The 26750-nt window shown below is 42.9% G+C and overlaps 1 protein-coding gene and 1 long non-coding RNA gene across 8 annotated transcripts in view; one reads left to right on the top strand and one right to left on the bottom strand.

Annotated features, from left to right (window-relative positions):
• Positions 1-786: 786 nt before the first annotated feature.
• Positions 787-2037, bottom strand: LOC102068331 (uncharacterized). Its single transcript, XR_271162.4, has 2 exons — positions 1633-2037; positions 787-1384 (listed from the first exon to the last, which is right to left on the bottom strand). It is a non-coding gene; the product is annotated as an uncharacterized LOC102068331 (long non-coding RNA).
• Positions 843-26750, top strand: part of GRID1 (glutamate ionotropic receptor delta type subunit 1) — a 477950-nt gene continuing 452042 nt past the window's right edge. For 4 of the 7 annotated variants that reach the window (XM_074544662.1, XM_074544661.1, XM_074544665.1 and 1 more), the window contains exons 1-2: positions 843-1122; positions 4482-4637. In XM_074544662.1, the coding sequence (XP_074400763.1) occupies positions 858-1122; positions 4482-4637 (421 nt within the window). In that variant the 5' untranslated portion in view covers positions 843-857. Of the gene's footprint in view, positions 1123-2164; positions 2441-2992; positions 3193-4481; positions 4638-26750 lie in introns of those variants that run through there. The other 3 variants (XM_014267759.3, XM_005488038.4, XM_074544666.1) reach the window with 3 other exon arrangements.

Raw genomic sequence — 26750 nt, 5'->3', positions numbered from 1 at the left:
CCCAGGTGCTTGGAGGGCAACTGGTGTTTGGGTGCCTGCATAAATCGTGGGATTAATAGCTGCATATTTCTACAGGTTTTAGGCTAGGATGCCAAAGCACTTCTCACACACAAATAAATTTAGCCTCCTTTCCTCTATGAAAGTCAGAGACTTGGTTCTGCAGTAACACTTTCCCCCTCTCTAATTCCCACACATGTACTTGTTACTGACATATATATGACTCTGGTCAATATAGGTGCTTAACTTTTTAAAGAGCCTGTGTAAGTCACTAAGTGCATATTGATTTGAAGCAAATGTAAATTAGAATTAATTTTGACTTGCTAACGTAGTCAAATAAGGAATGTTTCTATTGATCTCTGTCCCAGAAGCCAATTATCTGGATTAAGTGTTTTTATTACGTGAAATGCAGAGTATAGTATATATCATTCTGCATTGATCAGTGTGAAATTGCATATTTAAGACAAGGACTGTAAGTAAGAGTAGTTAACAAGTGATTTATTTTTAAAAACCATATCTGGTTTTATTTACCCCCTGCTCTTCCCTGTTCGAATGCTGTGTTTGTAACTACCGCTGAATAGGAGGCTGTTGATGCATGTGGATCAACAGGGATTCTTGTTCATATCATTTCCATTTCAGCTTCCTTCCCTTTCACTCTGCTTCATCTATACTGTGTGTTCCCCCTCCCTTCTGTCTTCCCAGCCCCCTTATCCATATTTTCTACTCCTTAGTGTTGAGCAGTTCTTGCCGTACTGTGCTGTGCATGAAAAAAATGCTTTCTACATTGAATAAATACATTGCAGCGATCGCTCCTGGAAGCAGGCGCTGCTCAGCATCAGGAGCATTTATTAGTACAGGTGATGGCTAGAAAAAGTGTGCTGAATACACACGACAGGGACGCTGTAGCCAGTGCCGGGGGTACGGGCGCCGCCGGCCCCTTTGCGGCCGCTCTGCCGGGGCTCAGCAGGCGGCGGGGGCCGCTCCTTCCCCGCCGAGCCCCCGGCTCGCCGGTGCCATCTCGGGAGCAGGATGCGGCCACGGCGCGCTGGTACCAGGCTTGCGTTTGCAAGACGGCGACCTCCAGGAATCGCTCTTCCTCCCGTTATCCAAAGACTGACATTATCTGTATGTATCACTATAGCGGTCGGTGCCTCAGCCCCGCAGCAACTTAATAATCTTGGTAACATCCTGCTCTCAACTCATTTTCTTGGCAGTAGTTTTAATTACGTATCGGGCTCCTGAATGAATTTGTTTTCTCTGGATCCTCGGTATATTGAGACGCTTGTCACGTTTGGGTGCCTGCAATCACTGATGCGTTTGTTTTAGGGGATGAATTAGTCTTCTGAGCCTGAGCATGTCCAATTTATGAATTAGATTTCATTGAAAGCTAGAATAAAACAAAACAAGAAAAGGTTCTGCTGTACCACTTTTCCTCCCCACCACCTCGTCCCCAGCGCGGGGATAAAAACCTCGCATTTCCATTTCTCTCCTCAAACACGGATCATGTCCCGGGCTCGAGCGCGTGGAAGAAGGAAGGGGCATTTCCTCCACCTCCCGCTTCGGCGCGGTGCCCCCGCGCCGCCCCCCGTCGCTGAAGTTGGAGGAGCGGCAGCGGGCGCAGCCCCGCGCCCTTACCTGCGGGGGCGTCCCGCGGTGCCGGGCCGGGCGGGGGCTGCGGGAGGCCACGCAGCGCTGGCCACTCTCCGGGCAGCGGCTGCGGCCCCGCGGAACAGCCTGCGCCCGGCAACCGGGAGCTGCCCACCCGCCTCGCATCCCTGCGCTTGGAGCATCCTTTCCCTACCCCTTTCCTCGGGTGACATACATTATAGATAAAGATATATATATTTAGTAAATCTCCTCGATCGCGGGCAGCTACCCGGCTGGGCGCTCCCCGCAGCGCTGCGCGCTCGCCCGGCGCGGCCCGTGCGCCCCGCTGCCCGCCCGCCGCGCCGTGCCCCGGCGGCACCGAGCGCCGAGGCTCCGCAGTCACGTGGCGCGGGGGGCGGGCGGCGGCGGCGGGGGGGCCGCTCCGCAGTTCGCGGTCTGCCGGCGCCCCGGCACACACCGAGCGCTGGAGGCTCCGCCGCGCCGCCTGCCAACCCGGGATCTACCTCCGTGATTTTCTAGCCCCGTTTTTCTTGGTTTTGGTTTTTTTTTTTTTTCCTCCCCATCACCCGTTTTCCTCAATCTTGGATAATTCTTGGGGTGCTGGGGAATTTTGGGATTTTTTTCTAAGAGGGGGGTGTCTGGGCATCTCCCCCCCGCGCCCGCTGCCTTGGTCCACCTGCCCTTGCGCCTTTTTTGTTTTCTTTCCCCCTGTCTCTCCACCAAACCCGGGCTGATGTGCTGTGCGAGAGGCTGGAAATGGAAGTGTTGATGCTCTGGCTTTTCCCCTGGATATTTCAGTGCGTTTCGGTGCGGGCGGACTCCATCATCCACATTGGTAAGAGAGGGAGCGGGGGGGGGTTGGAAAGGGACGCGGTAGATAAATAAATATATAAAGGAAGCGTCTCGTTAGCCGCGATCATGTCACGGGCAGCGGTGGAACCCAACTCCGCGGAGAGACAGGAGGACGGATGCGAGGAAGGCAGCTGTGTTCTGCCCGCGGTTGTAAAGTTAGGGCCGAAATGCCGCCTGTGCGCCGGGCAGGGGACCCGCCGGGGCCGCCGCTGCGGTCTCCCATGTGGCTGGGGAGTCTGTGCTTGGACCTGTTTGCGTGGAAAGGCTTTCTTCCCCCCACCCCCCGCCTCCTCGCCACCGAAAACAAACAACCGCCCCCATCACCCGAGCAGGAGAGAGGCATAATCTGAACGTGCTCGCAGGGAAAACTTTCGGGGAGATAATCCCCTGGTTTCCATCCCCTGCCGTAGCAGGTGTCAGCCAAGGCGGAATGCGAGGGGCGGAGGGGGAAACTTGGCTGGGAAAGGGTTAGAAAGGCGAGCTTTGCAGCGGCTCTGTGTGAGTGTGTGTGTGTGTGTCTCTGCGCGCAACTGTTGTGGTTTGAATAAGATCTCATTAAAACCCCTGGGCAGCAAGAAGGCTGGATCAGTGGGAGGAAGAGAGGGATGAATAAGAGGCAACGGAAAGGCTGATGTGAACTTTTATGGCTTCTGGGAGCAAGGCACGGTGATGTCCGCGGGAAGCCTGGCAAGCAAAAGCGAGGCTCTGCAGTCACCTTTTGGCTAGTGTTGAAAGGTAGCAGCAGGAACGAAAATGAGGATGTTTAGGGGCGGAGAGGGGGGAGAGAATCACTTGTAGAGGATGATAGAGGAGGAAACGGGAGTATGTCCGGGAAATGAAAAGCCGTAATTCCCACCAGCCTTTCGGGGAGGATGGGAGATCAGAAAAAGGAGGGGGCCGGGGTAGGAGCCATCCTGGCGAGGAGAGGCTCCACGGATACGGGAAGAAAGTCCGTGTGGACCCGAGGCAAGGAAGGGGAGAAGGGGACCAGCCCTGTAACAAGTTTCCCGGCACGGACGGCTCCGGGGCCGGTGGGAAGGAGGCTCCGCTCGTCGCCGCTCGCCTCCGGAGCCTGGGGGCGCAGCCAAGGCAGACAGCATTGCGGAGCCATTAAGGAGACGGGGTCAGCCCTGACCGCAGCGGGGGACTCCGGCCCAGGGGCAGGACCCCCACGGCACGGGGGCCAGCGCCGCGGGCAGGAAGGGAGGCGGCAGGGCCGGTGTAGAAGGGTGGGTGAAGGAACCTCCGCGGGTCTCTCTCTCTCAGCCCCGCTTCTCTTGCGCGTGGACCGTGTCACCTCGGCTTCTCCCCGCACGAACTTCAGCCGGAGTGCTGTTTGCTAACTAAGTGCTGGGCAGGAGCGGGGAGCTGCTGTGTGCAGAGCTGGGATGCACACGGGCAGTGCACGGAGGCTCAAGCCACAGGCACGCACGGTGTGAATCAGCAGGACTTTTCCAGGCTGGGGAATAATGTTTTTTGCTTGTTTTGTTGCTAGCTCTAAAGATCTCCCAGCGCCACGTAGAGCAGGGCAGTAAGCCTGGCGTGGGCACACACACGCTCCGCGGAGAGGGATTTTATGTAACACACATCGCCAGATGTTTTCACGTTAACTGCATAAACAGGACAGTGAAATTAAAGCTTCCAGGTTACTGGACACAAATCCCGGCTTCACGTTCGTGTGTGCTTCTAAGCCTCAATAAAACCGCGGCCGGAAAGGCAGCATCCTAGGGACAGGCGAGCAGCGAGCAAAAAGTTGGTGGAGTTTCCAAGCCTGCTCCCTTTCCCGTCACTGGTGGAGCAAATCCATCACCCCGCCGTGCCTGGTTCAGGGCTCCGTAATTTGCCGTGGAGCAGAAGTGACCGGGAGGAACGCTGCGCTGCCCCGTGCCCGGGACGAGGCCGCCCACGTGTGTGGCCCGGCGCCACCCGGTGCCGTCCGAGCCGGCTTGAGCCCTGCACTGCCCAGAGGGGAGTGGGGGTCCTGGGCAAGCCCTGCTCACCCTCTGCCGCCTTCCTCCCCTCAGGTGCCATTTTCGAAGGCAATGCTGCCAAGGACGATGAAGTGTTCAAGCAGGCGGTGTCGGATCTGAACCTCAATGACGACATCCTCCAGAGCGAGAAAATCACTTACTCCATCAAGCTCATAGAGGCCAACAACCCCTTCCATGCGGTGCAGGAAGGTGAGCGCCCCGGGCGGCACCCACGGCGCGGGGGGCTCGGGTACGCGGACGGGACGGGGCTATGGGAGGATCGTCCCGTCCCATCGGCGGGGAGGGGCCGCCGGTGACAGCCCGGACCTGCCCTGGCGCTCGGCTGGAAACTTTTCTTCGGTCGGGGGTTGGCGCTGTCTTACAAGGAAAGGGGAGGGACGGCGCGGTGCGGCGGCGGCGCCGTGCCCAGCCCAGCCCGGGCGGGCCCGGCCGTGCGCGCAGAGTGCCCGGGCCGGGGCGGCAGCCGCGCTGCGCAGGGACGGCCGGGCAGGGCATGGGGGGCTGCACAGCGATCCTGGCTCCCCCAGTGCCGAGGGCAGGCAGGGCCACGTCGCACCGCTGTCCCGGTGCTGCCAGCACGGCCACGCGTTGGGACAGGGCACGGGAAGGATCCCTCCCGCAGGGAGAGAGGCGGTGATGCGGCACCGAGGGGCTGGGCAAGGGGTCTGACTCCGGCCGGAGCGGCCGCGGAAGGTGCGGGCACACACCGGCATCTCTCCCCGAGCATCCAGGGAGGCAGGGCCGGGGCGGCAGCGTGAGCGTGGAGCTCCCTCGGGGGGCCGGGCAGGGGGTGAGGGAGCCAGCTGAAAGCCTTCCCAGAGTTTGCAAGAGCTGAAAAGTAGTTCCGTTGGTAAATCATTCCAATGAGATTTTAAAATTTTCTCTTTTTTTTTTGCAAAAGGGAAACGTTTAAATTAATCAGCTTGCCTTTACAAATAAGACTTTAAAAAGATATTATTTGTGATTTAATGAAGCGAAGGTTAATTATGGCCTAGGTTATTTAAGAAGCTGTATTTTTCAGTAGTAATTATTCTAGAAACAGAAAGCTATTTATATACCCAGACTAGAATATTTAAAAAATGATTCATCACCAGCCTTACCCTTAGTTTTACAGAGCACAGCGAATCTTTCCCGGTATGAAGATTTGCATTAATCCATATGTATTTATGTCTAAGTTGTGTACATGTAAATTATGGCTACAAAATTATACCAAATGTTAATTTTCATGAACTCTGAGCAATTTCTTCTGCTCGCTCTTTTCCTCAGAGTAGGTGCTAGTTAATATTATCCGGAGAAACAGCAATATATCTGTTTCCAAGGGCCTCATCCCAGTGACAGTAAGATTCCTTCAGCTGCTCTGAAAACTTAGCAAGGTGCTATGAAAAAAAATCTTTATTAAAATGGGAAGAAGAGGACTTGAAAGCAAAACTCCACCCACATATTCAAACACTAGAGGAAACCAAAAATCTCTAAATACTGGTGGGTTGATTTATTGGCAAAGAATAACTGAACAATTGGATCTTCTTACATTTGCAAAAACTCAGTGTCCTATATTGGAGCTTATTCATATTCATGGAAGTGACAGTAGTTGGCTGGCTGAACAATAGCTTTCAACAATGTCTCTTCTCAGAAGTAAAACTGTATGAAACCATTTTGAATGCCCAGCGATCTGAGCTGGCAGTCTGGTGGATGGGGTCCCTTTGCTCAGTTTTGTTAAAAGCAGGAAAGCATGACCTCGTGGAGGATTCTTCTTGTCTAGTAATACTTTTTAAAAATAGAGTTATTTGCTAACCTCAAAGATTGGGGCTGCATTTATGAAGACTACAATAATAATTTATTATCTTTGTTGAGTTTCCATGCTGCATCCACAGAAAAGGGCCTGGTCAGATTTTCAGCCATTTTGTTACAGGTGCTTTGTGCTACCTGAATTATATGTAAATAAAGATGTTTTCTACTGTCCCTTCCAAGATGCTCTTTCCCTGCCCATTGATTTGCTCTTTGATGAGCTGATAGCACGCTGGAGAATTAAGTGGTTGATGGTTCTTCACTATTTCAAAAAGAACTTGTTCTCTGTCACTGCTTCATTAAGGCACACCAAGGTGTTTTCTTTTGGGAGTATTGTGGAATTATCCTTTATGTAAGTAAAAGCTTGTGACAGTGGGAGGCCTAAGAAAAATGTCTGACTCTGCTCAATTTTCTGGCTTGCTTTGTTGGTTCAGGTCAGGGTTTTTTTTGGTTTTTTTTTTTTTTTTTTTTTTTTTAATTTCCTACCTTTGAAATTGTCATCCATGTGGGCAGAGTAATCCATGGGGTGTACAAGTTGCTGGTCTGTTCTTACTGAGCAGTGTCTCGTTGACCAGTGTTACTTGATGTTGTTCTGATTATTCAAAATCTCATTGTATCTCACTGCTTGGATGCCCTGCTCATTTTGGCAAAATACTGCATGTAGTAGTCAGAACAACCTGGAGCAAATCTGCTGCCCAGACTGCTCACAGAATCTTGCTGCCACTACATAAAACGCCCTGACATCCACATTATTCTTCTGCAGCATCTTCCCAAGCAGTGGCATGGAAATCAATGTTGCAAGCCTTAGCTTCACAGGGATGGAACTTTTTTTACAAGTGAAAACCAATTTCGAATAAAAATAGACCATTGTCTATCACCACCAGAATAGTTCACCTAAGGAAACCAATCAAATACTGTTTTTATTTGAAGTGTCTTTTGCACAGTCCTGTAAGATGACATTGTAAATTATCCCTAAGTCCTTTTAAAAGAGAACTTTAAAGAGAGACCTTCATTTCAATGATATTGTGCTGGTAGAATTACAGAAAGTCATAATTCCACTTAACAATGTCTATTACACAATGATGAAACTTTAATTACTGACAGAGATAGTTCTAGCATGTGTTTGTCCTGGCGTTTATTGTGCAGTTAGAGAACATCTGCATGAGTAGGAAGCACAGAAGAGTAGTACCAGCAGGGTTTTCTTAGAGGAGCAATGCATTCACAGAACTAAAGGCCAAACAAAAGAGTAGTTTTCAGTGCTGGATGTGCTGAGATGTATTGCTAGATTTTGGGGAAAAATAAAAAAAACTCTAGGGACTTTGCTATAGTGAGATAAGGGAGCTATAGTGATAGTCTCTGGTGACTGAAATCGGTAAATAAAATTCAGAGATACTTTTTCTTCAAAGACTTGGTGGGCACTCATGTTAACGGTGTGTCAGGTACCAGAGAACTGCAATTAACAAAAAGTATAAATTTTGTTTCCTTCTTTGTCTTTCATTTCAATGTATATTGCATAAACAAGATCCTGTTGTGCTGATGAGTAATGAGATTGTTTTGGTCCCATCAAGCTCATTTTATAAAAAAAGTGCAGGACATGGGTGCAAGGAACTCCAGTGGCAAGGGATGAAACAGTAAAGAATGAACAGACCCTGGTGTATGCATAAAATAGGCCTGTTTTGTCTGCCCTTGCAAGCAGTCGTTGCATTTGGTAGAATATTGCTTTTATGTATGTGGCAATTACTTGAGGGAAAAATTGTTTTTCACTGACTGTTATGGGAGGAAGTATACATGGGGAATCATTGTTCTTTTCATGTGATTTAGAGAAAGAAGCTCAACCACAAACGTAAAGTTAAACTATATTCTTGCTTCCAAAAGAGTTATGTGCTCAGTTTCAGTTAAGTGATTGCAGTGTGAGGTGGTTTTTGTGTGGCCTCTATTTAAACTAGTGCTGTAGTAACCTTTTTGTGATTCAAGGATTCACATAGGTGCAAAGCTACTTTTTAAGCTTTCTGTTCAAATTGAGATTTCTGAGCCTGTCATTGGTGCTCCGAAGGGACTGATGTACAGATGGCAAACAGGTTTGTGGATGAGCTTGAAAATGTGATGGCATGTTTAAACTAAAAAACCCCAAACAAAACTGACCTGTAAGTTTTTAAAATGGTGTTTTCAAAGCATTGCTGCTTGCATTGTTAGCTGTAGGTCAAAACTGGGACATGAGAAAACTAATACTTGCCATTTGTAGTACCCTTAGGAGAAGGGATCCAAAGGAGCTTGTTAGTCAGAAACTGCAAAACTTTAAACCCCTTTTTCTCAGTGGATGATGCTTACACATCTGTGGAGCTTTCCTGGAGCTGAAACTTGCTGTTCTCTCTGCATAGCAATTTCAAATGAATTGTTTCTAATTTGAGAGGCCTTGTATGTGTGCATGTTGTTGTTAAAATGCTGTCAGTTCTGGAAACCAGAACAAATTTGGAAAATCAGAATGTGATTTGAGAGCAAGAATGGTGTTCCATAAATGGATTTATTGTCTGTCCCACAGACACTGCTGTGGTTTCAGAGCAACTCAGAGCTGCTGAGTTTTTGGGTGTCTGTGCTGTATACCATTGAGTGAATGTGATCTGTTATCATAGTCTGTAGCACTTGGTAATGATATATACTTGACATAAAATAGAATAGACAGAATAGACTATTGGAAGTGACCTACAACAATATCTAATCTAGCTGCCTGAATAATTCAAGGCAGACCAAAAGTTCAAGCATGTTGTTAAGAGCAATGTCCAAATGCCTCCACCACTGACAGACTTGTGGCATTGAGCACCTCTCTGGAAAGGCTGTTCCAGTGTCTGGCCACCCTTGCAGTAAGGAAACGTTTCCTCGTGTCCAGCTGAAAGCTCCCATGCACAGCTTTGGGCTGTTCCCACACATCACGTCACTGGATCTTAGGGAGGATAGATCAGCACATGGCTCTTGATCTCTCTTGTCTCTGCACATATATTTAATGTTACAACCACAGTTGCTTTCTACAGTTTTATTTGTTGAGAAGGTGTAAGCTGATCAAATAAGATGAAATACAGATCTGGAGAACCAGACTCAGCAGCTCCATTGCTGTTTACATTTATTTGTGAAATACTGCATGTACAAATTAATAGGGGTTTTATTATTATCATTATTTATTTTTTTTAATTAAAAAAAAAACCAAACCCCAAAACTTAATTGATTTGACCGCTCTGGCTTGGGGAATTGGGTGCATAGGTAGGACCTATAGGCTGTACCTAGATTTTTAAAGTAAAGCATTAGAAAAAAAATCTCATCTGCCAGAATTGCAAAGGATTGGTTTATATCGATGTACTGTCAGTTTTTCTCCAGTGTTTTCTCTTGAGTCTTTCACTGTCAAATAACTTTACCTTTATCTACTCTTCTTCCATGCTTGAACACAGATTTCAGACTCTTTTCATTGGGGTGCAAGCTCTTGTTTGGAAGTTTTGACAGGTGCACTCCTAACTCTCTGGAAAGCAAATACTGTTACCTACCTTTTTCCTCAGTTTAATACCAACTTTCAACAGTTCTAAAAGCCAACCGGAAAGTGTAGGTAGGGGTTCCCACCTGTGGTCAGAGAGGCCTTGCTGTGTAATGACACCTTTTTTTATGCTGTTTCTCTGCATTTAAAAGCTGTTGCTCAGTGGGGTGAATGGGTTTAACAGTTTTACCTCCTTGGGCCCTCTGAGGTCAGACCTTGACTTGTTAAGGACTGCCACAATGAAGACATCTGTGACACTGTCATCTCATTGTGCTTGTGTTTTTATGCTCTACAGTTGTATTTCTTGATGTAATATAAGCAAGAGTGTTTTCAGAGCTAATGAAAACAGCAAATTAAAATGTCCGTCTCCTGATATTCTTGTGCTGTTGATATGTTGAAAGCAGGGATGTGCAGTAGGAAGGAAAGGAGCTGATTGCCCATGAGGGAGTCCCTTTGCTGCTGAGGATGAAGGCAGGCTACAGTCTATGGGCCAATATCTATATCCCTTTTTGTTTTGTTGGTTCATCCCTCTTGCTGTTTGTTACTTGGTAGCCAACAGCTGTTCTGTTCTGGTCACAGTTCAACTGTGGGTGCAGAGTATTTGGTACTTCTGGGAGGCAGTCCCACTCCAGCACGCCCCTGGTGCAGTTTGGGTGTTTTTACAGGCTGTCCCAGGGTTAGTTCCACCCCAGCCACGTGCTTTCCTTTGCAGAGCCTCTTGTCAGTTCAGGCTGGGGCTGGGCTGCCCAGAGCTTGGTGTGACACAGTGTCACACACCGGTGCTGCAGGCACTCAGGGAAACAAGGATGTGTCACAGCTGAGCATCCCCAGGGAGCAAGAGGCTTTCTGTGGAAAAGAAAGTGTGCCTGCAGTGTAGATGGGACCTGATTGGAGCACCAGTCCTGCCCCAGCTTGGTGGAGTCTGGGGGTGGAGAGGAGGCCACAAGAGGCATCTCAGTCCCTGCCTGCTGTAGGATGATAGGGTATGCCTTATTATTTTCATGCTTTGCAGTTAAAAGACTTACTTAGTCTGGAAGAGGTTTTTTTTTCCTCCATCTGCAGAGAAGGTTAAGTGCATTTCTTCTTTCTTCTAATTGCAGACTTGCTAATACTTTTATTTCCATGTAAGGTGTGGGTGACCCATCTATTTTGAAGGTCTCATATAGAAAATTAGCTGCAGGTTAGGCTACAGTGCTTTTTCAGTATGTAATGGTCTTTCCCACTGATCCTGCTGCTGATCCTGCTCATTTACCAAGGAGCTGCAGTTGGGTTTCTTATTCTGGGATTTCATTATGGAAAATAGGCTACTCATTAACTGTTATACTAGAAATTATCCCAAAAGATCAGAAATAAGCAGTGTTCATAAAAATGTTAGGGAACGTGTTTCAGGGTTAAAGATTTTCTTTGTGTTTTGCTTATTTATTATTTTTAGAGAAAATAATTTTCCAAGCACTTTGTTTGCCTGTGGCAGCTGTTCTCAGTCATTAATGTGGAGGAGGATCTGTAAAAGTGAAATGAGTACACAAAACCTCCTCAGCCTGATCTAGTTAAAATAATGGCTCAAGAACAGGATCCTGAACTGTGAAATACAATCTGGATATATGCATATACATGCTTGCCCATATACTCTGTACAAATAATTTAATTGCTAGACTTACTGTAATGTGTCCAGCAGGGAATATGCCTTGAGCCTTTCTGTGTTCAGAGTCTTCCAGCTACAGATGATTAGGGGATTGACTATCTAAGTATTACATTTTAAATTACATCTTTATACTTGCTGAATGAGATGAATTTAATATTTTGATGTGATTTATCATGCTGAGGTTGAGCCATACAGTGAAAGTAGTTAAAGCTGCACGTTCTTTGAATAGAGGGGATGTCATATTTATTAAAACTGTTTGTGGCTTACCACAGTTGTTTACTGGAAGGAAAACAAAACAAAGCCTCAAAGCCAAGTTATACAGCTATAATAGTGCCCAGCTGTAAGACCACAGCACGCCAAGACTGTAGCTGAAACAGTTACTTCAGATTTCACTTTTTGTCATTTCAGAGCAGCCAGTCTTTTTTAGGCAAAAATCAAAATGTTTCTCATACTTTTATTCATAATAAATTTCCTCTCAGGGGAATTCCTGCTGTGTCTTTATTTGTCGCTGTCATCTTGTGCTTTTGTGCTTAGAGGTGTTTTTTCAACTTGCCCCTCAGAAAAAAATATTACTTAGATTGTTGGAATCATGCTGCTGTGTGAGTCTTGTAATTGTAGGAAATATAACCTTTTTTTTTTTAACCTGCAAATGTGTGTGTTTTTCTGAAAGTGACCTGCTAGAATAAAATTGATCCACAGACCTCTTTTTTTTTTTTCTTGGCAAGAGATTTTCCCATAATTTTCAGTTACTTGAGTTGATGATTTTGAAAAATGGTTTACACGTTCAATTTCACATTTTGACACTTCTTTTCTTTTGATGTCATAGTACTTGGAGTGATTTTTCTTACACATGGAAATGCTGTGGGTCTTTTCCATTTGCAAACCTGTTGAAAGTGGTCAGGTTTCAGGGTGAGGGATGACATGTTTCATGCACAGGGCACATATGAGACTTCCTTACACAGAACTGTGTTGGCTCTGAGGTTGAAATCCTTGGTGTCATCCTGAGAACCCTTTCCCTTTCACTCTTCATTGAGGAACGGGAGCAGCTGATGCTGATCCTTAGTGCAGCTCTTTTCATATTAGGAATCTTGTCAAGGAAATGGAAGTGAGATTAAGTGGTATAGAACATTCTGAGATACTCATTTTATATCATATGTAGATCTGTAATAATTTCAAAGGCAGTTAATAATGATATGCTAATATGCCAGGTTTTCTTTCATTTACACAACTTTCAGGCAATAAATATCTGAAATGAGAACTATGTTGAAAGGCTTTCTTTTATGTTTTTCCTAATAGCTTGCATTTAATTAAAATTTGGAGACTTGATTGCTGTGTTTGAAAAAGGGTTCGGGTTTGTGGGTTTGGAGTGCTTTATAAATCTGAAAATTTTGCCTTATCAGGAAAAAGCTGTCTGCACTAGCACAGCTTTTGTGAAGTTCCTTCATTCTGACCCTGCTGTGCCTGTCCATTTTCTCTCTTCTGCCTATTACATATTCATGTATGCTGAAAGAATACTGGAAAGCACTAACAGCCAGTCCTTAAAGGTAGAAAGAACCAAGAGGCATTAATTTCAAGTGTTGTTTGGCTGCATTAAAACACACAGCAGGGTTTCTGCTGCTTGACCTTACTGAGAACTATTCCCTTAGCAACCTTTCATAGAGGGAGTAAAAGGACAGTAAGAAAACAATTTCTCCCCCATATAGTCAACAGAATAATATCTAAGAAATTAATTTCTCTCATATAAACACATGAATCTCAAGCCAAAAACTCTCAGTGGGACCAGGGACTCATTAAGTATCCTATTCCTCAGTCTAGTCATTTTATCCTCTGCCTTTTAATTTACTTACGTGAGTCTTAGAGATTTTAACTAGTAACATTGCTGATGGAATGCTTTCCATGTTCTCAAAATCTCATTGACAGTCTGGTTTGTTCTTATTTAGAAATTGAATAAAAGGATTTTCCATAGAACTGAATGTTTGTGAAGTTAATGAGAATTGTCTTTGTCAGTGGGTAAATGACCCTATTTATGCCATTACATGATACTTAGGAAACACCAATTATTTGCTGCTTGATAATACTTCCAATAGAGAAATGGTGTAATGATCTGGAGCATTTCCAGAGCCCTTTGTCTTCTTAACCTCTCTGCTCCTAAAGGTAAAACTTGGGATGGTGGAAGGAGGAGTAGGCTTATACTGAGAGTCTCTCAGCATCTTTGTGTATTTGCAAATCCTTTATTTTAAAACAATTTGTTTGAATTAAATTTTACATTGATTTAAAAAATGCTTCATAACTTCCAAGTAAACTCTGATGTAAATTGAGCATTGTCTTGTGTAAAATATTAGCTGCATTCTAATTGAAATGACTGATGATTTGCCCATTTTCTGTCCTACTTGAAAATATTTTTGGAATGAGAAAAGTTATCTGAGAAGTTTAGAGAAAAAGAACTTAGGATGTGATGTCTTCAAGGGTCAAACCAGAGAGGGCTAGGATGTTGAAGTGCACAAAAAATAAAAGGGAGCAACCCAATTATCTGCTTTAAGTTTTGATTTTTTTGTAGTGAAACTTTCTCATTTTTTTTCTTTCCCTTCAGCTTGCTTTCGTACTGCAGTTCATCAGTTACTGTGGAAGTAAAAGTGTTTTTGATATAGGTAGGACTTAGTGACCCAAACAGAAATAGGAAAAGCTTGTTCCTCCTCTGGTCTGAGCAAGCTGTTTGCACAGTATGGGTCTGGTTTTTAAAGAAACTGGAGAAGGGCAAGGGTTCCACATCTTAGACCAGTAATCATTTTGCAAATAATCAGCCTGTGCAAGGCATTTCACTTTCCAACAGGAGAAGAGGAATTTTTGCTCACAGGACGAGATGGGGAAAGCTACAGTGTAGCAGAAGTTGAGGTTGACAAACCTCAGCTTGTAGAAAGCCACTTGCCCAGGACAGCTGGACAGGAGCGTGCCCATATCTGCCCACTGTGCAGTCCACATGAAAAGTAATATCATGTTGCAGCACTACCTTTTTTTTTTTTTTTTTTCCCTTTAAAAAGCCCTCTTTCTAAAGGCTTAACGCTTTGTTATGTGTTGAGGGCAGTTTACATTTTTGTGACCATGGTGTATCCTCTTTGCTTTTACACTGCTGTTTTGAAATATAATGCGACATCAGAAGAAAGTGAGAGTCATCTGGGCAATGTAATTAGGGATACCTGATTCTTTTAGAATCAAATCTGCAAGCCTAGTTCTCAAAAGTGTCTTTGAGTAGACTTACTACTGTCTTTACTGTCTTTGAGTAGACTGTTTTTCAGTAACCCAGCATTTTTCTCAGGAGGTGTTTCTCTCTGTTGTCTGTTTGGTTTGTTCATAGTGTTTTATTGCCAAGTCAGGGACTGTAGGGTTGCAGCTGGTATCTTAATGCCTGGAGTTCTTAACTAAAACTCCAGTTTCTCAAAAACATCTAACTGAGGAGAATTTCCTATCTGTGATTGCACTTTCCAGAGCCACTTCATCACTTCTAGCCATGCCCCATTTTGTACGAACAGCAGGTCCATGATTCTACCTGCTGGTGAGGTCTGTAAATGTAAATTTTCTCTTCAAATTCAGATGTATTTTTACCTGTCTTCTCTTGTTTGGCATCATGGTGCTCCCCCCATACTTCCCTCTTCCCTGCCACTGCTCAATGCAATAGAATTTATGAACACGCTTTTCCTGATTTACTGGATTATTTTATTTCCACTGCATTTTAATCATCGTGATGACATCTGTTGGCAGCAGTACACAGATGCTTTGTCAGGGTATATTCTAAGGTTTGTAAATGCTTACTGTATCTGCATGACAAAACTAAGGTTTTGTCTTTTTTACTTACATTACAAGAAGTGGAATTGCATTATGGAAATGGAAAGTGTCTCTGGAAGACTTAGTGCCTTTCAGTGACCAACGGGTGAAACCTCTAAGTTTCATGCAGCTTCCTCTGTGTTACCTGCTGCAGTGAGCCTTGCATTACAGAATTAAGCCTCTCATCCTGCTTTCACTGATATGAAGGGTAATCTTCCTCTCTTTTAAAATATTTTTATTTTAGATTTTAACTTTTAACCTTTCCATTATAAGGAAGTGGAGAACACACAGGGACAAGAAGCCAGAGCTGCTACCTCAAGGCATCTCTATAGCTCTACAGAATGGCATTATATCAGGAATGTAAAAAAGAAATTATAGCAGTGGTCAGTTGTATTTGCTATAGGGCATTCTGTCAATGCTAGTACCTAAATGGAGTCAGACTAAAATGGTAGTTTGGTCAAAAAGCACTTCCTAAAACTTATGTGAACTTGAGGCAGATGATGCATTGTCATAGTTTCAAGGTGTTTGTGTTTTCTTTCTTGTGTTAATTACATTCAAAGAGGTGTTGCACTTTGTGCAGCTCAACATGAAGAAAATACTTGGTGGGTATGCAAGAAATATCTTGTTGATCAAAGATGGGAGTTCATGTCCTGCATTCATGGTAGCACTGGGGCTCTAAACTGGATTTTGGCAATGCTGATAACTGGTCTTTGTTGTTGCTGGCCTGCAGGGAGACTGTTTGTAATCTGGAGTCTTGTCTCCTGCCTTGAGAAGTGGTGGGTGGTTGTGTTGAGTCAGTAGAAGTGGCACATCTAAAGGATGCTGTAAGAGGAAGGCTTGGAGCAGGATGTGTGTCATGTTTTCATGTTTTGGTTCTGAAATGTATTTTCTCAGAAGAATAAATGAATAAGCTGGAGAAATGTGCTTTAAAATGATGAATTCTTTTGGGCTTGCAGGGGAGAAAAACTTATAGTCTGCAACTTGTGACAGACTTAAAATGTAGAAAGTTGTGGGTTTTTTGTTTTTGTTTCTAATTTTTTTTTTCCTTCCAGAAATAGCATTGCTAAATTGCCCAGGGGTGTAGTTTACCTCTGTATAAAACCTGTGCATGGAGTGTAAGTTAACTGTAAAATTCATACACTGTGAAATGCAGCAGAGGAGCCCAGAAAACTACTGAACAAGGCCCTGGAGAAAAATATGTATCTTACATACACACAACACTTCACCTGGCAAAATTCAACTTAAACTCAGTCACGAGGGGATCAAGGGACAGGCAGGAAAAGGTGTTAGCCTGGATTGCTCAGTTCACTTTCTGGGACAATTAGGGGAACTAATAAGGTAAAATTGCTCTGTCTGAGGTTGGAGAAGAAATAGAAGGAGTTTCTCTGACTGCCAAACAGCCCAGCAACAGTTGGAAAGGCTCTGCTGGCCCCAGTGCCTCTGAGAAGTCCCTTAAGGCAAATTGAAGGCTCTAATCTGTTTGCCATTTAAATCTGTACCCAGCTACTTTGTTGGTGAGGTGAACCAGACTTAGGGAATACAAATAAATATATAGATTTAAAAAGTTCTGTCATATCTCCATCTCTTCAGGGCTACTTTGAATGTATAATTTGAAAATATCTTGTCAGATTATCACATTAAATGGGAAACAGTCATATATCCTAGGGCCTTTGGCAAATGCACTTTGAAACTGAGAATTTTAAGAGGTGTGTTTTCAAGATTTAGTGTGTTATTGCAATGTTAATAAGTAGCTTGAGAACTGAGGAAAAACTAATGATAGTGTTGATAAGATGGAAGCTATCTGAGGAAGCTGGGCTACAGCTCAGATAGACATGCATGAGGGAAAATGAAATTGCTCCTCCAAAAAGGTCTGTAGATATGTAAACTTGGCAATTAAAAAAAAATATTTCTGGTGATGTTACATATATGAGAAGAAAAAGATTGGTTTTTTTAGCTTTTGGTCAGAAAGTTTTCTACCAGGTATTACAAAATCATTTTCCTTATGAAACCATACAGAGAGACAAATGAAGATGTAGTTTGATCTTGGTCTCGTAAATTCCAGTTTTACAAAGTTCTGTGAGTTTCTTCATGAGAGGTTGTTAATATGAAGTGAGCCTGTGAACTTCCCAAAAGATTACTAATTACTTTGTATCCATATTTGCAAATAATGATTCATGTGGGAAAAGTTTGGCCATCAATGTAGTAGAGTGTTCACACTGCTTTAGAAAATTGTGCCTACAATTTAGTCATCTGAAATAATACTGAGATTGAAGTTAATGGTGGGAAATATTTGCTGACAGGGCTGGCCTCAAGGCATTCTTTTTCCTTCCTAAATGCTGATAAAATTCAATGAAATGTTCTGAAGTATATTGATGGTTGTCTCAAGATGGCTTAAAAAAGTATTATGCCATTCTCCTCATAATTATAGTCTCTTTTTGATGAGATTTTACAGGAAACTAATTTTATCTCTTTTTCTATAGAAAAGTATTTATATAGAAAGCAAACTTGTTGAGACTATTAGTTATCTCAATACAGGGAAAGGTCAAGTGATTTTCTGGATGCTGATCCTGGATTAAGTTTTAAATTGTGGAATTTTTACCTCTAACTCTGGTTGCTGGTGTATGAAAATAGTCAGGTGAGGAGAAATGGGAGTCCCAATAATTTTTCCAAGCTCTGATCTGTACAACACAGTTAGGAAGACAGAACTTTGTGACCTCTGTGTGTATCCTTGGGACTGGAGTTCCTCTTGCCAGTGCTCACAAAGCATTATCAGATACTTCATGCCTGCTCCTGACACAAGAGGAGTCTGACAAGGGACCTTCCTCCTGAAAGTTAGCTTAAGGTGCTTGGTTGTCTTTAGCTTCAGACCTTATTTGCTTTTCCTGCCTTCTCACTGCTGGCACCCTTTGATCACCGAAGTACCAGAGGAAGGGATGAGATATTTGATAAATTAGCCTGGTGTACCTCTTGCTTAATTCTGTTATTACTCTGCAACACTTGTTTAAATCAGAAGTGGGTTAAACAAGGTGTGGGCTTCTGAAGAAATTTTTCTTCTTGGTGAGATAAGTAGGGAACAGCTGCTTAGTTCATTTTCACTCTCTGTGCTCTGTTGGATGTGATCCATCTCTCAGAGTTTTCTGAACTGTTTGACATTGAACAGTTGATATTGTTGGGGGTCAGTACAGCAGCCTGAATTTAATGTGCTCTGCTCTTGAGTTGTGTTGTGGTTCTGGCCTTTGGCCTGTAGGCCAGTTATTTTCAAGCTTTTCCCATTTCTGTACCTCTGGAAAACTTTCTGAGGGTATTGATCATTTCAGTGTACTGAAACTTGGTGACCTTGTTAGTTGTCAGTTTCTTTTTTTTTTTTTTTCTTCTTAATTGCCTGGTTTGTTCTGTGACCCACAGTTTGAAACCAGTTGTAGAAGATTTAGGAAATAGTCCTTGGTGTTCTCAGGACCCATGTGTTACTGACTTATTTACTATATTTTCCTGGGATTGCAGAGAATTGCTCTCAGTGATCCCAGTGGTCTTCCCAGCTTTGTCCTCCTGGCATGGAACATAAATACAAAATTGTAGAAGGATTTAGGTTGGAGCAGACCTTTAAGATTATTGAGTCCAACCATAAAATGACAGTCTGTTCGATGTCACTAACTTCATGCTTATGTTGTTTTTCCTTAAATTAAATAATAATCTGTTAAGTTTTTTTGTGGTACTGATGATTTCTCTTATCATTAGCTGACTACAAAGACTAGAAAAATTGACTGGTGTTCTTGAATGATAGCCTTTATCTGGGAATTGATAAGCAGAGCAACAACCCCCTTGAGTTTGGCAGTCTTGTTTTCTGTAGAGAAATACAATGTGAAGGAGGAGAATCCTGTCTTTGGAGGTATAAGCCTCAGAAATATAGAATGAAGATAAGAATTCAGCATGTCTGACAACCATAAGCTCAGATATTGGCCTGTTTGCCAAGCATGACTGTTCCACTGTCATAATGCAGACTAGAATTCTTTAATAGCTGCACTTCAGTGCTTGTAAACTAGTGAGTGATTATTTCATCTTCTGTTTATATCATTCATCAAAGCAGTCTGGGCTGACAAGGCCTGGAAAACTCTCAAGGATTTGCTGCTGTTAATGCAGCGTACTACAATGGGACCTTTCTTGTACAACAATGTTGCTGAGTACTTTTAATACCACAGTCTCTATTGTCACTGACTCACTAAATCATAGGAGCTGCATGTTCCTCCCCCTCTGCCTCATTTCAGCAGCAGCTGAATACAGATTTCCTCTGTATCTTGCAGGTGAACATTTGAAGTTGATTATATTTGTTGCCATTGATAGCAAACAGTAGTTTGCTGCTTTTGTAAAAACTCAGACCATTTGCTTAAAATAGAAAATAGAATTAATTCTGTGAATATTTTGATGAATTTACCTGTTTTCAGAAGTATAAGTAAATCATTGTATTTGATAATGTTTTACTGCTCTAATTTATTGAATTTATTAGATGTTTCTTCAGCTTTCTTCTGTTCATAGAAGTTTAGTCTGAGAACCACAACTTCCTTTTTGTTCACAGAGATATGAAAGCATAACTTTATAACCTTCAATAACCATGTGAACTTTTGCCTGGCTTGATTCTCAGCCATATTAGAGCTTAGGTTTTAGACCACACGTAACTTCATGGCAACTCTTTGTTTCTAAATAGTGCAAATCACTGTTACTTTTTACAAGCAGGCTCAGAGTTTGTGCACAAAAGGGCTTTCCAGGCCCATGTGTGTTTAGACTTGATGTGTGACTGAAGCAGTGTGAGTGCAGTGAGCATGAACCATGTCCAGTTCTGGGGTTAATTCTGCCTTGTCTGTGGCAGAGCTTGACTCAGTCATGGGAGTCTCCTTTGGGGATGCATTTCTTCTTTCTTTCTTTCTTTCCAGGTTAGCTTGGCACTTCAGCCTCAGTGAGTGTGTGTCTTATACAGGAGAACAACTCAACTGGTTTGTTGATTATGCTTACTGCAGTCACTTGGAGTCTTTTGCAAGTATTTCTGAAAAGTTACACCCCCTTAACTCAGATACAAGTGCTCATCTCACAGGTGACAGTGTGCCCAGCTGTGCTGGCTGGAGATCACCATGGCTCTGTCACTGGACTAACAGCTTCCAGCTAAGTCATGAGCCTCAGCAGGCTTGACTGACCTGTAAAGACTTGAAGTGGTTCATTCTAAGAGGAAGAACTGCAGTCTGATACATGCTGTTCAATATAGGCACAAAATAAAGACTATAGTGGGGGAAGTTATTTGTTGAAAATTGCTCTGTCAGCTCTACAAGAAATAGGCAATAAATTCGCTTGACTGTCTTCATTAAACCCCAAAACATCTGTTGCAACACTTTTTATGATAACTGAAATAGGTATTATGTCTGACTGTAAAAGTTATAGATAACATAGCTTTAAAAATTTATTGCCTGTTTTACTAGTCATTGACAAATAATTTCTAAAAGGAGGCTTTACAAGGTCTGATCTGTGGAGTTCAGAGATTCGGGGTTGATAGTATCTAGGTCTTTCAAGGAGAGTCTGATTGAAGATTTGATGTCAGATGATTTTCCAAGCTCATAGCCAACTATTGCTAAGAAATGAGGAAGAGCTAGTGAAGTATGGACAAAGGGAGAAGGAAAACAGAAAAGTCCCTGCAGGGGTCTTCCAGGCCCTAATGTCAGCCATGCAGGTGAAACTTGGTATCCCATCTTAAAAATGTCTTTAAACTGTAACAAGAGAAAGGCTCTACTTAACCCAAATCACCACACTTCATTTAATAATTTATTGTAGCTTCAGGAAGTGAATCTGGAAACAAATATGTCAGGAGATAGGGCAGAGCTGGAGCTGCTGTTACTGGATAGTGCAAGTTATACAGAAGAGTTCTGAGCCTACTTTTTTTAATACACAAAAAATGTTGCATGTAGCACAGAACATATTCCATGGTGGATTAGGGATCCATCATTAGTTTTTGAGCACTTTCAGCAGCAAAATGTCAAAAAAGTTCTTTGAAAAGGCATGTAAGCAATGTTGCTCCTTTATCATACTTCTGAGAAAAATGTAAAACAGGAAATGCAAACAAAATTAACCCCCCTGTTTATAAATAATTGATTCAATGAGATTTGTGAAGGAGGGGTTGGAAAAGTCCCTTATTTCATCTTTGGTCTTTTGAAAGCTGAATAGGGTGAAGCTTTTCTGTTACAGACTTCTTATTAAAAAAATATTCCTGCCTCAGAATGTATACTTTTTGGTGACAGTGATGTTTTCTGTTACCTCTGCTTATTTTCCTAAGCAAAATCCAAGGAAGCCCTTGCTGTCACTACTGATTCTTTTTGTGGTAAGGAATATTTTTCGTCAGAAAACTAGGTAGCTAATCAGTCTTGGTCAGTGTCAGTAGACACACAGAACCACTGCCTTCTATAATTTCTTTTGTTTCATATAATGAGAATATTTTGGAGAAACACCTAAATTTCCAGGGAACTGTTAATTCTTTTAGTGTACTTGGATATCTGACAACAAAGCCTTATTGTAATTTAGAAGACTTTGAAGCAAATGGAATGATTTCAGCCTGAGAGCTTTGGTGGGCTTTGCTGTCCCTGTCGTTGATGGTCACTGGTGCCAGGGCTCACTGAGGCACAGCTGGAGCTGTCCCAGTGCTGCTGCTGTGGCTTCTGTGCAGGCACCCTGTCAGGGGGAAAGGGAAGGGAGGCACTAGAGGAGTGGTGTGGCTGGATCTGCTGCCCTCACAGCTGGCAGGGGCTGCTGAGCCTTGCACACAGACAGCCATGGGCGATACCCACTCTGACTCTGGGCCAGCTGCAGAAAGAACCTCACAAACTGTGCTTGGGACTCCTTGGTCTAATGAGGGAGCAGGATGTGTTGGATTGCTCATGACTGATGATCTGGTGTCTCTGTCACAACTTCTTACTGAAGTCTGTGTATGTGAGCAAAATTCCCTTTTAACTTCAGTGAGAAAGCTGCAAACTGAGGCAAGCAAGTCCCAAAATCTGGCATTTGAACCAATTAGTTGGCCTGTGCTTTTCCCACTTTTCACATATATATGTATGTGTGTGTGTGTGTCTGCATATATATATATATATATATACACACACACACACTATATACTGCTCAACATTAAGAAGATGATGTACATATTTTCTATAAGATACTTGGTTTATGCCAAACCCAGTCAGTCATTATAGGAGTGAAATCCTTGCAGTTAGGCTGACTGCAGCCCCCCCAGGACCTTGACCAGTACTTTCTTGAGAACTCTGGTATCTCCCTTGTAGGCCAGGCCTCTGCCAGGCTGGTTTTTGATGAGGTGACCCAGCCATCAGCTGCTGAGGCACAAGGTCCCTGCAGCTCTTGCTGCACTTAACCTTGTGTTTGCACTGCACGGAAACTCTTCAGTCGGGTACCTACATGACCGTCTCAGCATCCCCATTTCCCACAGAACACTGAACCCTCCACTTAATATCTCCTTTCACTCTACCCAAGCTTTAACACTACTTGAATCCCAGTAAAAAGTTCTGTGATGCCTAACAATGTATGTCTGGTAACTGGCTGTAAACTTGCTGTAAAGCTCCTGATGATTTGGTGCAACAGAAAGAAGGCATATTTCCATGGGAAGTACTTTTGTTCTTTCCATTTGTTCAGTCAAATGCTTCAGAAATAGCTGTGGTGGTTGAGTTTACTTCTGAAAACTTGGGTTTTTTGATACTGAACAATTTCTGTTCAAAAATTACTAATTAGCTGGAGGCTCAGGATAAAACAAGGAAGTGTCAAATATGGTAAGAATCTCTAGGGAGGTTGCTGTGTACCTGCCCTGTGTGTTTGATTAGGGAACACTTGTAAAGCATAGGAAAGAGAGAAGCTGTCATTCTTGCCTCTAATGGGAGGCTTTAGAGATGGAGCTGTTAACTGCTCTAGAGACAGCACTGTGGATTTCCCTTTTGAAAGTGCCTTGAGAGATAATTTTCCTTCCCCAGATCCCTGGTGACATGAAGGGCTCAAAAGCATGTGTCTGACTTACAGCCCCTCAAAGTCTTCTTATCCAGAGGAAATCTTCCCTGGAGTCTCCATAAAGACACTTGAAAAGAAAAGGAGATCACTGCTTGCACAGGGCCATAAGATCTCGTAAAAAGGAAAAGCTTTGCACAGTAGAGGATTTTTCTTTTTTTCATATACCCCCTAATGACTGAAATCAGTTAAAAAAACCCAACTATAGCCTATGGCACAGCAATGGAGAGGACTTGGGTTAGACTAAGTTTTTAGCTTTACATAAACCTTCTTTGTGCTTTATATAATAGCTGCGTGTCACTGTGAAGGACTCAAAAATGGCTTTCATCAAGAGGGATTTACATGAACACTGAAAGACAAGGTGATACTAGTACTGACTTGTTTCACATGTAGTCTTTGTCATTTGAGCAATGTCAAAATTTCTTATAGCCTAGATGTTTTAAAAAGGCAGATAGGTACATGTAAATGGTTCTTCAGAATGTTTATACATTTTGGGCTTATAAATCGGAGTTTAAAAGTCTCAGTCTTTATCTGAAAAAAAATTTAGTCACTTTCCAGTAAATCTGTATTCTTTTAAACAGAAATTTTTAGCCATTCTGGACCATTTTATTGCCTATCACTGTATGGATTCTGACATGGCTGCTCTCTAATAATATAATTTTTCTGCTCTACCTACTTCTAACAAGAATTATGAGAATTAATTAGCAAGTCCTGATTAGAATATTCAGCACACTCTTAAGCATTTTATTCTAAGAGATCTTGCCTTGAAGTGCTTTTCTTTTCCCCATATGTATTAGGAAGAAAGGTCAGGAAACACAGTTGCAGTGTGTGACACCAGGGATGTGTGTTCAGATGGTGGGGTGAGGGTTGGCTGCCACACCACTTGCAAGTCTCTGAAATTGCTGTTTTTATTGCCTTTTGATGGTTTTGCACTCAAAGTTCTCTAAGCATAGCTGTCTCTTCTATACTGGTGTCAGACTTTGAAGCTGAAAGAGAAGTTAATAGCATGATTTGTGAGAAAACTGGCAAGGTCCTGTCAAATCTGCAGCTACCTGGCTGAATAGTACTACCTGTTTAGAGAATATTTTCATCTTTGTGTTTTTCTGCTGAGCAACCACTAATACTTAATTAGTTGGTTAATCACAAAAAATAGCAGGACATCAGTTCATATGGATTGTGCTTATTTTAAATAACTCTTGACTTTCATAGTAACCATCCTTGGTCTTACCATTTTTTTTCCTGGCTTTTCTTTAGTTACCGGGATCAGCTACAGGCCCTTCTTTGGTAAACTTATAAAATGACCTAGGTGGCAGGCTCTTGCACGGAAGGAATTGTTATGATATCGATAAAAGGCTGTTATTTTGTTTGTCTTGAGAGTGCCAGTATCCTGTAATTTAATGAAAACTCCCTGGCCAAGTCCATCAAGCCTTTCAGTTCTTTTCTGTGACCTTTCCCAGTCCTTGCTCTTGTCCCTTTGGTTTACCCCTCAGAGTGCTATGCCAAAGTAGAGTTTGGCCTTGCTATCTGTAATTTTCTAAAGGAAAATAAATGACTGCACCATTTCTGTTTACCTTTTAGACTGATCTTCATTTGCTACATATCTTTGATAGCTGCCAGAATGCATTTCCAGCTTCCCCGATGGTTGAGTTTATCTCCCATCAGATCTCATTATGTTCTGCAGCTTTACTGCCCTAGGAAGGAAGTATATGTATTTCTTCATCATGTTATTGTTTTTTCCTCCTTTACAAATATAATATCTTCTATTTTTGTCCATTTCTGAACATGTGGGTAACAGCAGTTTCCCAGAACACTTGCTTTGTATTCTGTAAATCACTGCATCACAAACAAATTCCCTTTTTAGCTGTACTGATGTCTCTTTTCCCCCTCGTATTCTTGTCATCACACGTTCCTGCATCATGAAGTGCTTTCTTTTTAGGCTCATCTCTTTCCTTCCATACCACACCAGGCTTTACTGATGTTTTTTCTCACCTATCCCTTTCTTTTTTTCCTGTCTGCCTTTACTTTTGGACCTCTCATCTCTTCTGTTTCTCCTACTAGGACAACCACAGTCATCAGATGTGTGTGATGTAGGATGTCTGTTGCCTTAGTACTTTCAGAAAGCTTATGTGAAAAGGAAAAGGACACAAACTCTCACATTGCTTAGTAATGAGGGGAGTTAATGTGCAAGGGATCCTTGCACCAGAAGAAAATCCTTGTTCCTCACTCAGAAGAAATCTGAGGACTTCACCAGGAGGAAGACACATTCCCCACACCTTTGTTTTTATTTTGTGCCCATTTTCATCTCAAACTGGATGCACATAAGTGTGCTTATGTGGCAAGTCAAAGCAGGAGCCATGTAAACTGTCTCAGACCACCCAGATCTCAAAGTCCCTGCATGTGCATCTTTATTACAGCAGTCATGCTTTCAGATTTTATGTACCTGCTATCCACATTTTCTCTCTCTCTATCTAGGCTGTATTTCCTATTTAAAGTGAAAGAAATGATGCATCTCATCTTTAAGATATATTTTTTTTCCCATCTGTGCATTAGCACAGCTGTAGCTCTAAAGGCTACACTTCAAATGAATGCTGAATTCTTACATTGTTTGCAGCAGCAAGCACTACAGTGATAAAAACACTTCCATCATGGGCTGTAGCTTGGCTCTTGCCTCCCACTGGGCATCCCTTTCATTTCCACTGTTCGTCTTTAAACAGCATATCTTGTCTGCAGACACAATGGAGAGACAAGCTCTTCAGAAATGTATGCAATAATAATCATCCTTTCTGCAGGCTATTCACAGTGGTGAGTACTTTGGGATCTGTCCTTCTGTAGCAAAATAGTGGCATTTCAAATGAACTTTATTTTAGGAAAGTAAGGTAATGCAGTGCCCAGGCAGTGAGGGAAGTATTTCATATTAACTTGGCTATGTGAATCTCATAGGTAAACACTGAAATGCTCAATTTTTTTCCTGGATTGAGGCGACAAGACTCTACAATATTGAATCAGAAAGAATGATGAGGTTTAGTTTTTACCCTGAATCCACAGTTGTGAGTAGCAAAGCAGCAGAGTTTCAGTCTCCAGTTTGCTCATGAACATGGCACGTGAGCAGAGTAGAGAAAGATGGACTTTTGGGTCTTCCTGATGTGAGGTTCCTTCTCTTAGAGAGGGTGAGGGTCTCATGCACATTTTCAGTACATTCATCAATAAGTGAAACCAACTTCTGTTGTAGGAAAAGGAAGAAAGCTTTAGTTTGCTTTTTGTTTGCTACTTTTCTCTGTGATTCTTTTGTTAAGTAGGATGAGTTTCCTTAGATGGGAAGCCAAAGTAGGCACAAATGCTCTGTTCTTAATTGTGTACTTGGTAGTTGCTTGTTGATGAATTAACTCAGCAGTGTGGACATTCAGAGCTGGCTATGGTTCAACTTACCTAATCCAAATGCTTTGGTTCTCTGCATGCGAGTGTCAAGCTTTATGCATGCCAGTGGCTTGAAGACAGCTAATTT

Source organism: Zonotrichia albicollis, chromosome 7, assembly GCF_047830755.1.
Source record: "Zonotrichia albicollis isolate bZonAlb1 chromosome 7, bZonAlb1.hap1, whole genome shotgun sequence".
In the NCBI taxonomy this organism is placed as follows: Eukaryota; Metazoa; Chordata; class Aves; order Passeriformes; family Passerellidae; genus Zonotrichia; species Zonotrichia albicollis.
This window is presented reverse-complemented; position numbering and strand designations above follow the sequence as displayed.